We start from the raw sequence: 12,246 nt of genomic DNA, 5'->3' as shown, positions 1-12,246 counted from the left end.
AGTCCTGAAACTTCTCACTCTTCCGTCTTGATTAGAGCAGGCTCCTCCTGTGATAAATACTTGTATAATACTTGTATGTGGGAAGCAGACTTGGCCCAGTGGTTAGGGTATCCGTCTCCCACACGGGAGGTCCGCGGTTCAAACCCTGGGCCTCCTTGACCCATGTGCAGCCGGCCCATGCACAATGCTGATGTGCGCAAGGAGTGCCCTGCCACACAGGGGTGTCCCCGCATAGGGGAGCCCCACGCGCAAGGAGTGCGCCCCTTAAGGAGAGTCGCCCAGTGCGAAAGACAGTTCAGCCTGCCCAGGAATGGCGCCACCCACACAGAGAGCTGACACAACAAGATGATGCAACAAAAAGAAACACAGATTCCCGTGCCACTGACAACAGAAGAAGCAGACAAAGAAGAACACACAGCAGTTAGATACAGAGAACAGACAACTGGGGTGGGCTGGGGGGAAGAGAGAGAAAATAAAATAAAATAAAAAATACTTGTATGTTATATCTTTTTCTGTCCATCCACTTCTAACCTTCTGTGTCTTTGTATTTAAACTGTGTCTCTTAAACAGAATGTAGTTAGGTCTTGTTATAATCAGTCTGAAAATCTCTGCTTTTTAATTGGATTGTTTCATCTGTTTATAATTAATGTAATTATTGATACCATTTAGTTTAAGTCTTCTGTCTTAACTGTTTCTTTTCTATTTGTCTCATGTGTTTTTTATTCCTTTGTTCCTACTCTCCTGTATTGTTTTAGATTACTCAAGAAATACTTTTGTATTCCATTTTATCTTCTCTATTGAGTACTTTGTTTTTTATTTTTTATTAGTTATTTTTGAATAGTAAAATTTGCACTCCTCCTCTATCACAGTGTATCTAAACTTAATATTATACCACTAGACATACAATGAAAGGATCTTAAATAGTATGATTCTGTATTTGCTTCCCAACAGCTCTACTTATATTCTAAATCTTATTATACCTTATTTTTTGTATGTTTTAGTCAACTGCTTTTCAAAATATTTTAAAATAATATTTTATATTTACCCACAATGTACCATTTCTAGTCCTCTTCATTCCTGTTTCAGAGCAGGATTTCCATTCTGAGATTATTTTCCTATAGCCTGAAGAACATTCTTTAGCATTTCTTATAGTATGGATTTAATGGTAGCAAATTCTCTCAGATTTTGTTTATTAGAAAATGTCCTTAATTTGCCTTCTTTTGTGAAAGATATTTTCACTTGATGTAGAATTCTAGCATGACAATTTTTTTTCTTTTATCACTTTAAAGATGTCTTTCCATTGTCTTCTGGCTTCCACTGTTTTAGATCAGAGTCCGAGGAATTCCTGTATTCCTGTGAAGGTGATATTTTTTAATCTCTCTTTTTTTTTTTCATAGGAGGTACCAAGGATTGAACCCAGGACCTCATACATGGGAAGCAGGCACTCTACCACTGAGCTACACCTGCTCCCCCTTGTTCTTTTTTTGTTTTAAAGATTTATTTATTTATCCCCCTGCTTCCCCTTTGTCTGCTTTCCATGTCCATTCACTGTGTTCTTCTATGTGTCTGCTTGTCTTCTCTGAGGTGGCGCCGGGAACCAATCCTGGGACCTTCTGGAGTTGGAGAGAAGTAATCAAACTCTTGTGCCAGCTCAGCTCCCTGTTCTGCTGTGTCTCTTATTGTCTCTCCTCTTTATCTGTTTTTATTGCGTCATCTTGCTGCGCCAGCTCTCCCCGTGGTGAACCAGCCGCACGGACCAGCACTCCTGTGCAGGCCCACTTGCTACATGGGCCAGCACTCCACTCAGGCCAGCTCGCCTTCTGGGCCTACTTGCCTTCATAAGGAGGCCTTGGGAATCGAACCCTGGACCTCCCGTATGATAGACGGCAGCCCAATCACTTGAAACTGCTGCTTCCCTGGCAGTTTTTCTCTTACAGTATCCTAATTGTGTCACACCACTGTCTTCTTGCCTCCATGGTTTCTCATGAGAAATCCTCACCGAGGTTTACTGGGTCCCTTGTATGTGATGGTTTGCTTCTCCCTTGCTGCTCTCAGCATTTCTCTTTATCTTTGATGTTTGACATTCTGAATAGTTTGTGTCTTACTGTCTCTCCTCTGTTTCTCTTTTTGTTGCACCATCTTGCTGAACCAGCTCTCCTCGTGGGCCAACACTCATGCACAGGCCAGCACTCCTCTTAGGCCAGCTTTCTACTTGGGCCAGCTTGCCTTCACCAGGAGGTCCTAGGACTCAAACCCAGTACCTCCCGTATGGTAGATGGGAGCCCAATTGCTTGAGCCACATCTGCTTCCCAAACCCTTGTTCTTTTTTTTTTTTTTTAAGATTTATTTTTATTTATTTCTCTCCCCTTCACACACACACACACACACACACACACACACACACACACATCGTTGTCTTCTCTCTGTGTTCATTTGCTGTGTGTTCTTCTCTGTCCACTTGCATTCTTGTCAGGCGGCACCGGGAATCTGTTTCTTTTTTTTTTTAGATTTATTTATTTATTTATTTATTTATTTATTTATTTATTTATTTCTCTCCCCTTCTCCCCCCACCCTGGTTGTCTGTTTTCTGTGTCTATTTGCTGAGTCTTTTTCTTTGTCCGCTTCTCTTGTCAGCAGCACAGGAATTTGTGTTTCTTTTTGCTGCGTCATCTTGTTGTGTCATTTCTCCGTGTGGGTAGCTCCATTCCTGGGCAGGCTGCACTTTCTTTCGCGCTGGGCGGCTCTCCTTACGGGGCACACTCCTTGCGCATGGGGCTCCCCTACACGGCAGACACCCCTGCGTGGCATGGCACTCCTTGCGCGCATCAGCACTGCGCATGGGCCAGCTGCACACGGGTCAAAGAGGCCCAGAGTTTGAACCGTGGACCTCCCATGTGGTAGACGGACGCCCTAACCACTGCGCCAAGTCTGCCGCCTGTTTCTTTTTGTTGCATCATCTTGCTGCGTCAGCTCTCTGTGTGTGCTGCGCCACTCCTGGGTGGGCTGTGCTGTTTTCACATGGGGCGGCTTTCCTTGTGGGGCACACTCCTTGTGCGTGGGGCACCCCTACACAGGCGGCACCCCTGCATGGCACGGCACTCCTTGTGCGTGGCAGCACTGCACATGGGCTAGTTTACCACACAGGCCAGGAGGCCCTGGATACCAAACCCTGGACCTCCCTCCCGTGTGGTAGGCGGATGCTCTATCAGTTGGGCCACATGCACTTCCCCTGCCTTGTTCTTTGTAATTGTTTCTTTTTAATATTTAGTGTTCATCAGTTGGACCGTGATACTTCTCCTAGTGATCTTTGTATTTGCCCTGCTTGGTCTGTGGAAATTCTTGAATCTGTGGGTTGATATCTTCATCAATTTTGGACATTTTTCACATTTTGTCTTCCAGTATTTATTCTGATCCATTCTTCTTTTTCTAGTGCTCCATTTACACATATGGAAAATTTGATATTGTTACATAGACCATAAAGCTCTATTCTTTCTTTTCATTCATTTTTCTCTCCAGGCTTCAGATTGGATCTTTTATATTGACCTTTTTTTAAGGTCACTGATTCTTTTTCCTTCTGTATCCCAGCATGCTGTTGTTAAGCCCATCCTTTGAAATTTCCATTTCAGATTATTTTTCATTTGTAGACTTACTTTTTTTCTTTTAGGCATTTTCATTTCTCTCCTAGGATTCTCCATATATTCACCCATTCTGCTCATCACCCATGTCAATTTTTTCACTTGTGTATTACAGTTGTTTTGAAGTCCTTTCTGGTAATTTTGACATCTGAACAATTTGTGGGTCTGTGTCCATAGATTTTTTTTTTCACATTTCCTGCTGCTTCTCATTTCTACTAGTTTTTAAAATTTTATACTGGACATAATGGCTGGTACACTGTAGACTCTGCTAAAAAATGTGTTTGCATTTTGTTCTGGCAATTGGTTAAGTTACTCTGCCTTGAGCCTATGCAGAGGTTTGAGTTTGTTAGGACAAGGCCTTCTTCCTGGAGCATCACCCCCTAGTCTTGATGTGAACTCATTCCTCAGGTGTGCTCCTTCTGGGGGTTCATGAAGTGCTTAACAATCTTCTCTAACTTGGCAGGACTTGAATTCCAAACTCTGTTTTCCCAGGATCACACAGCTGTTTAAATCTCTGCTCAGCTCCTTTGCTTCCAACTGCTGCGCTTCCTTAGCATTTCACCCTGTGCGTCAAGGTTAGGGGTCAGTCAAGAATCAGAGAAATTCGTATGAAGGTTTTGGGGCTCCCACTGCCGTGACCTGCTCCTTTCCAGGATTTTCACCCCTCAATTTCATTTCCATACGCATATGCGGCAGTCCTGACCTCCATATAGTTTCCTCACTCCACTGAGACTGCTGCTGTTTGGTTGAAGGAAGGGCATCGTCAGATGCCTGGATGTGACCTTGTGCTGCTCATCCGTTCACAGGCGCTGCTGAAGGGCTGCTGGAGATGAAACCTCCGTGCCCCATCAGTGGGATGCAGGTGGACTCAGGAGAAACAGAAATACTCAGAAAAGCAGTTGAGGACTACTTCTGCTTTTGCTATGGTAATGTTCACTCCAAGCGTCAGCTCTCTACATAGTTATTGAGGGGCGGGATGGTATTTCAGATCATTTTACTGATGTGACTGTTTAATTATATATATATTTTTTAAGATTTATTTTTATTTATTTCCTTACCTCCCCCCTCCTATTCCCCCCGTTGTTTGCTCTCTGTATCCATTCTCTGTGTGTTTTCTTTACTTGTATTCTCCTTAGGCGGCTCCGGGAACCGATCCTGTGACCTTCCAGAGTGGGAGAGAGGCGATCACTCTCTTGTGCCACCTCATCTCCCTGTTCTGCTCCATCTTCTTATTTCTTTTCCTCTGTGTCTCTTGTTGCATCATCTCGCTGTGCTAGCTCTCCATGTCAGCCGGCACTCCTGCGCGGGATGGCTTTCCTGCGCGGGGCGGCTTTCCTGTACGGGACAGCATTCCCGCACAGGGCAGCACTCCTGCACAGCACCACATTCCCACATGGCTGCGCTCCATGTGGGCCAGCTCACTGCGTGGGCCAGCTCGCCCTCACCAGGAGGCCCTGGGCATCAAACCCTGGACCTCCTATATGGTAGATGGGAGCCCAGTTGGTTGAGCCACATCCATTTCCCTAATATATATATTTTTTTATCTCGCCACCACCCCCCCACCCCCCACAGCTTTTTGTGTGCTGTCTGCTCCCTGTGCGTTCTTCTGTGTCTGTATTTATTTTTATTTATCCCCTCCCACTTGTGGCTTCCTTGTTGTCTGCTCTCTGTGTCCATTTGCTATATGCTCTTCTATGTTTTTGCTTGTCTCTCTTTTTTGTTGCATCACCTTGCTGTGTTGGCTTCCCGTGGCACTTGCAGGCCGGCAGCACTCTGCGGTGCCCCGACCAGTGGCTCTCCAGAGCATGTAGGCGAGTCTGCCTTCACCAGGAGGCCCCAGGATTCAAACCCAGGGCTTCCCATATGGTAGACGGGAGCCCAGCTGATTAAGCCACAGTTGCTTCCATCCCTTATATATGTATATGTGTGTGTATATATATATATATATATTTTTTTTTTTTTTTTTTTTAAGATTTATTTTTTATTTATTACTCTCACCTTCCCCCCTTTCCCCCATTGTCTACTCTCTGTGTCCATTTGCTGTGTGTTCTTCTGTGTCCACTTGTATGCTTGTCAGCAGCTCCGGGAATCTTTGTTTCTTTTTGTTGCATCATCTTTTGCTGCATCAGCTCTCAATGTGTGCAGCCCCACTCCTGGGCAGGCTGCACTTTTGTTGTGCAGGGCGGCTCTCCTTACGGGGTGCACTCCTCGCACGTGGGGCTCTCCTACGCGGGGGACACCCCTGCATGGCACCACACTCCTTGCACACATCAGCACTGCGCATGGACCAGCTCCACACGGGGCAGGAGGCCCTGGGTTTGAACCCTGGACCATGTGGTAGGCAGATGCTATATTCATTGAGCCATATCCGCTTCCCCCTAATATATTTTTAATAGTTTAAAATCCACAATCTCATAAAGTGAAGAGCCAGTTCTTCATTGTCACATGAAGGGCTCTTCTAGAAGGCAGCTTGGGTCTTCTGGCCCAGCCGGTGCGTGACAGGCTGGTCATCATTGCTTCAGCCGCCACCCTCCTGTGTCTCTCCTCCTGCCCACACTTTCCATGGGCATTAGGAAAGGGATTTTTGGGGGTGGGGAGTGGGGTGTATGGGGACCTCTTATGTTTTTCATTTTTATTTTTTTATTTTTTTTAAGATTTTTAAATTTTTATTTCTTTCTCTCCCCTTCCCTCCCCCACCCCAGTCGTCTGTTCTCTGTGTCTATTTGCTGCATCGTCTTCTTTTTTTTTTTTTAAAGATTTATTTATTTATTTAGTTTCCCCCCCTCCCCTGGTTGTCTGTTCTTGGTGTCTATTTGCTGCGTCTTGTTTCTTTGTCTGCTTTTGTTTCTTTGTCCGCTTCTGTTGTCGTCAGCCGCACAGGAAGTGTGGGTGGCGCCATTCCTGGGCAGGCTGCACTTTCTTTTCATGCTGGGCGGCTTTCCTCACGGGCGCACTTCTTGCGTGGGGCTCCCCTACACGGGGGACACCCCTGCGTGGCAGGGCACTCCTTGCGCGCATCAGCACTGCGCATGGGCCAGCTCCACACGGGTCAAGGAGGCCCGGGGTTTGAACTGCAGACCTCCCATGTGGTAGGCAGATGCCCTATCCACTGGGCCAAGTCCACTTCCCTTATGTTTTTTAATGTAATGTTCTTTGTGATCTATTAACTTTAATTAAAAAGTGTAAAAAAAAAATAAAGGGATTTTAAAATACCTACATAGTGTTATTAAAAGCCGGGAAGCCAGATAATGCTACAGGTGAAGACTCCATTGCGCTGTCAGCACTCAAGCATCTTCTGGTCTCGCCTCATTCCAGGCCTCGTCACACATTTGTGTGGCCTGCAGATCCCGCTGAGCGTTTGACTCTGGACACCTCCAGCATAGGGTGTCTTGGGGTCCCCGGCTACGTTTCCCAAGGAGAATAGGGCTCCACGACACTGGGTCTCGCCAGCCAGTGCAGCGGTAGGCTGACGAGGCCCCGAGGGTGACATGAGGCCATGTCCACCCCGACTGTTTCGACAGGAAAGCTTGTCTTGTTTGTGAGGTGTGATACGGTGACGGCTCAGCTTGGGGTGGGGAGCTCCTGTTCTCTTTTGGCGGCAGCCTACGAGCCCGGGGGCCTCTGCAACTCTGAGTGAGCCAAGGCGAGCACCCCGAAATGTGCAGCATCCAAGAGAATGAAGGAAAAGACCCTATTATTTTCCCTTTCTTATGTGGCTCTTTTAAAGTAAATGTTTTTATTAAAAAAATAAAATTTTTTGACACATTGGTTGGGAGTTTTATTGACTCGGGATACAAAGGAGTACCTTTGAAGCCACGTGCCTCCACACTTATTTGTGTATTACATTAAATTCATGGTAGACTCTTAGGCTCAGGCCACTTAGAGATGTTTTGCCTCTGTCCAGGTAAAGCCTTAGGGACGACAGCAAGGGTGCCTGTTCCCTACGAGAAGATGCTGAGAGACGAGGCAGCTGTGGTAGTTCAGGGGCTTCCCGAAGGAGTCGCCTTCAAACACCCTGAGTGTTATGATCCTGCAACCCTGAAATGGATTTTGGAGAACAAAGCCAGGATTTCATTCAACATAAACAGGTGACGTGCTCCAGCCCTTCGTAACAGTTCATTTAAAGATAATCAGCAGCTTGATTGGAATGAGTTTAATTCTGTCCTGTTAAATTTAGAAACCGATTACCCGGATGCTTAATATTCGCTTTCTCCTGCGTTCACTTTCGGTAACGGTATCACTTTTCTTGCAGACCTTTCCTAGATCCCACAAGTCAGCCAGGTAAGTGACAGCTGCTCACACACACTGGCTACACTCAGTTACCGTGCAGGCTTTGGCACATCCTAAAGCTGGTTCATTCCTCGCTCTCCCCTCCTTGAGGAGGTGGCCCCTGACATCCAGGACAGGGGGTCATGGCGTTTTAGGGGGTGTGCAGGGACAGATGCACAGCCGGCAGGGCTAAGCAGTACTCTCCCAGCCGCGCTGCGGGTGAGCTCCATGCCTGGGGCATGCCTCGCCCTCATCTACGGTGACACGCGGGGCTGGAAGTCCCCTGACGGGCCAGGCGGTGTTGATCGGGGAGTGGATGTAGGATGTGGCCAGACCCACGCCCCTGAGTCTCCCAGCCCAGGAGGAGAGGCCATCCAGCAGGGAGGTGGGGGCGGCCTGTGTGCTCCCAGGACGGCCGGAGGAAGTCCCTGGAAGGGCTTAGAACTGTGTGAGCCGAAGGGCTTCGTGGCAGTGCCGGCCCTCGAGAGGAGCGGGAGCACCAGGCGCTTCTCCCAGGACGCCCATTCAACGTGCATAGGAGGAAAGCCAAGTGGAGGAGGGTTCGAGATATAACGTTGAAACTTTAGGGAGAAAGATGTAAAAACCTGAACCCCTACCAACCTCTTACACATACCATGATGAAGAGACCAAATAAAATTATAGCTTTACCGGAAGTGTTTAGAGAGCTGCCGGTGCCCACCACTTACTGTCTCAAATTTCACTATTCTGAAACCTTGGGCTGTCACTGTTGGTGAAAGACAAGGTGCAAGGAGGACGCCACACTGAGACGTCGTTAGCGTAGCTGCGTGGCCCGGGGCGGGGGTGGCACAGGTGACAGGAGCGGGGCTCAGGGAGGGCGGCTGCCCACGCTCCAGTCCTTCTGAGCCGTGCACGAGTCACAGAGGAAGGTGTCTTCCTGGAGGCAGGTGACCAGATGGAAGCTGTCCCTGATCACTTGTATCTTCATGATGGAATAATCATCATCATAGCAGCTGATACTTACCGAGTGCTTATCATGCACCCTGTACTGTGCTGAGCACTGTGCATGTATAGTTAATCCTCACACAGCTGCCATTTGCAGATGAGGAAACCGAGGCACAGAGAGATTTAGTAACTTTAATCCCCCGGCTGGTAAGTGGTGAGGCCAGGATCCCAGCCCAGGCTTCCGGCTCCAGGCTGCCTTCACCTTCCTCGGCCCCTCCCGTTCTGCCCTTACAAGTGGACCCCGGGACACGGAGGCTGCTCTGAGCTGGTCTTTCTCCCCCACTGCTATTCCATGATGACCTAGTGCTGGGAAGTGCGGAATGTTTTTCCCATATTTCCAGGTGCCGAAAGGGGCTAGTGTGTGGCTTTTATTCCTGCACAGGTGTTCACGTGACAGTGACGGATGCCGAAAGATCAGTACTGTCTCCAGATGAAAGGTAAGGAGAACGCGGGGCCCTGGAAAAGTAAAATCCGCATCTAACCACAGGGTGGTAGTGTTCAGGCTATGGAAAGACTTCCTGGTACCATATATCCTTTAAAGTCATATGAAGGATTAATATGCTACTCTCTCTTATTTTGTTATATATTCTTTATTCAAAGGGATGTTTGGTACAACTGCTCAGATTTTTTAAAAAAAACTTTAAAAAAAGGATGTCTGGAATTATAAGACTGTATTTGATTGACAGTTTTAATTTTGTAACAAATTATTAAGAAAGCTAATATAAAAGTTTTGCATTCAGCCCAGTGGGGTGGGGGGCCCCGTGGCATAGCGGTCAGGGCGTTTGAAGTCAGCCTGTCACGTGCCTTTGGTCAGTTCCCTCCTTGCCTCTCTTGACCAGGGTGCCCTTCTCCTTTCAGTTCTGGCCCCATTAGAGTGAAAACTGAACCCACAGAAGATCCTGGTATGTACCGATGCATTTAGAATCAGATACTTAGTGGGTTATCATCTGATGCCTTTCTTTTGCTTTACTAAAAAAAAGGGGGGGAAGTATGTCATTAATTGACCTCAACTGGGGCCTCATTTACAGGATAATAACGTTTTACCAAATATCTAGAAAAGACAACCTGCCAATTAAGTAACTAGTAAGTACTAAGATGTTATTAAGTAGACATACTCATGGAGGAAATATTACTTTAATTATATTTAAATTAGAATCAGAGTGAGAAATGAGAAAACAAATCCTGAATATTCATTTGGAATTATAACTCGGTTTACAGATCTCTAAGTGTTTTCATTTTTTGGACCTATATGACTGCTTTCTCGCGCTCTTTGACATTTCCAAATGTTCTGTAATATTCATGCATCACTATGATAGTGTTTAGTAGAAAAGGTACCTCTTCAATGGAAGACAGTAGCTGACCCCTATCCCTGCCTCTCCTCACTCCTTAAAAATGAAAATGGTATTAATTAGAGGGAAAATATTAAAAGGTCTTGTCTTAGTTTGCCAAAGGGCTGCTGATGCAAAGTACCAGGAATGGGTTGCCTTTGATAATGGGAAATGTATGAAGGTAAACGCTTACAGTCCCGAGGCCGTGAAGTGTCCAGATCAAGGCACCGTCTGAGATGCTTCCTCACCAAAGCCGGCCGCCACGTGGTGAGACCCGATGGCGGCTCCCTCTTCCGAGGTCTCTGCCTTCCCCTCCAGCCTCACTGTCTCTTGCAGCCCAGCTCCCTGAGCTCAGCTGTGAGCAGCCAGGCACAGGGCCCGTCTCCTTCACCTCCTCCCTCGGCCTCCGCTGCTCCGCGTCCCTCCCGAGTTCAGCCTTAAGCGGTCAGGCGTGTGCTCTTCGGGCCCAGTGCCTCGGGGCCGCTTTCTGTGCCTCTGTGCTCTGCTGGTTCCGGACTCGAGGCCCTCTCTCAGTCCTGGGGTCTTCTCTCTTCCTAAAACCCTCTCTCTCTCATGGCAGGGTCAAGCTGGCAGCTCCCTTTCTCTCTCACTTCATATCAGACCCAGCCAGAGGGCAGAGACCCAAGCTGGCTCACGTCCAATCAGAAGGCCCCACACCCACAGGAATGGGGTAGTCCAAAGACATCATCTTTTTCTTTTGGGGAGTCACCAAATTCAAACTGCCACAGCTATGAGTAGATAAATTTGTAAAGGCTCAAATACTCATTCGAGGGATGAGAAAATATCAAAATTGAAAGATTAGAAAACCTAAACAAGTAGATAAAACCAAAACTCGGAAAGATAAAAATGAACCCAAGCTGGCTTTAAGAGGGCAAAACCAAAACTTTATCTTGCATAGAAAAGCAACCTAGAAATAAACAGCTTAAAATGTAAATTTCAAATGAAATCCAAGATAACCCAAAAGAAAAACAATATTCAATATTTATAGGAAAAGAAGGAGAAAAAGGAAAACGAGCAAGAGCAAACCTGGATGGCAGAGTAGCAGCTCCCCTAAAAGCGGTCGAGGTGTCACTTACTCTCTGCAGCCTCCACAGTCCCATGGAGGACGCCCCGGGAGGGGAGCCAGAGGCGTGGAGTCGACCTGTCCCCTTGTCCTGCCCAGGGGCCACCTCTTTGGAACACAACCATAGGAGCTTGCATACCTTGCATCCACATGCAAATATGTGCTTCGTAGAAGCTCCCTCTTCAAGTGACAGAGCCTGGGGGGAGAAAAGGCACTTGTCCATTTTCACTATTCTAGATAAAACCAACAGAAATTAATGGAAAGAAACAAGCCAAGTATTTCACAGGGTCTTGATCTTGCCCGTTTAATTTTAGCCTTGAATGCTTTTCAAAGCCCAGATATATTCTGCCTGTGTCTAGGTGGTCATAAGAGAATTTGAAACCTCAAGCCGCCAGGTCTTCTCAGTAACTGGGAAGACAGATGGGGTGAGAGTAAGGGGTTATCACAGCCTCCACGGGGGCTGTTCCGGGGACCCCTGCCTTCCTCAGCAGCTGCTGAGCTGCAGTGTTTCCCACCCTGCCTTAGAATGGACCTCTTTCATTGAGGGCTCTCTTTGGAGACGTGTTTCTGCTTAAACAGACAATAAGCTCCCCGTTAGTGTGACATTCCACTGTGGGTTTTAGGACGCAATAGGATGGCTTCCAGCTGTCTGCAGGCCCCTGAGAGCTCACCGTCAGTCAATCTTCTTCCCTGTCATAGTCGTGTAGCACTTGCTACCCAGAAAGTATTTTAATGGTTTTGAATTTTTGGTTTCTTTTTTTCTTTTTTATTTTTTATTTTTTTTAAAGATTTATTTATTTATTTAATTTCCCCCCTTCCCCTGGTTGTCTGTTCTTGGTGTCTATTTGCTGCGTCTTGTTTCTTTGTCTGCTTCTGTTGTCGTCAGCGGCACGGGAAGTGTGGGCGGCGCCATTTCTGGGCAGGCTGCTCTTTCTTTTCACGCTGG

General features: G+C 47.0%; 1 protein-coding gene across 3 annotated transcripts in view; it reads left to right on the top strand.

Annotated features, from left to right (window-relative positions):
* Positions 1-12,246, top strand: part of LOC101421274 (general transcription factor II-I repeat domain-containing protein 2B) — a 105,024-nt gene that overhangs the window by 53,913 nt on the left and 38,865 nt on the right. For 2 of the 3 annotated variants that reach the window (XM_058285959.1, XM_058285958.2), the window contains exons 4-8: positions 4,442-4,561; positions 7,540-7,723; positions 7,888-7,916; positions 9,271-9,325; positions 9,747-9,790. In XM_058285959.1, coding sequence (XP_058141942.1) covers positions 4,442-4,561; positions 7,540-7,723; positions 7,888-7,916; positions 9,271-9,325; positions 9,747-9,790 — 432 coding nt within the window. The remainder of the gene's footprint in view (positions 1-4,441; positions 4,562-7,539; positions 7,724-7,887; positions 7,917-9,270; positions 9,326-9,746; positions 9,791-12,246) is intronic. The other variant, XM_058285960.2, reaches the window with a different exon arrangement.

Source organism: Dasypus novemcinctus, chromosome 23 (assembly GCF_030445035.2).
Source record: "Dasypus novemcinctus isolate mDasNov1 chromosome 23, mDasNov1.1.hap2, whole genome shotgun sequence".
Taxonomy (NCBI): Eukaryota; Metazoa; Chordata; class Mammalia; order Cingulata; family Dasypodidae; genus Dasypus; species Dasypus novemcinctus.
The sequence above is the reverse complement of the archived record's forward strand: the minus strand, read 5'-3'. Positions and strand labels throughout refer to the sequence as shown.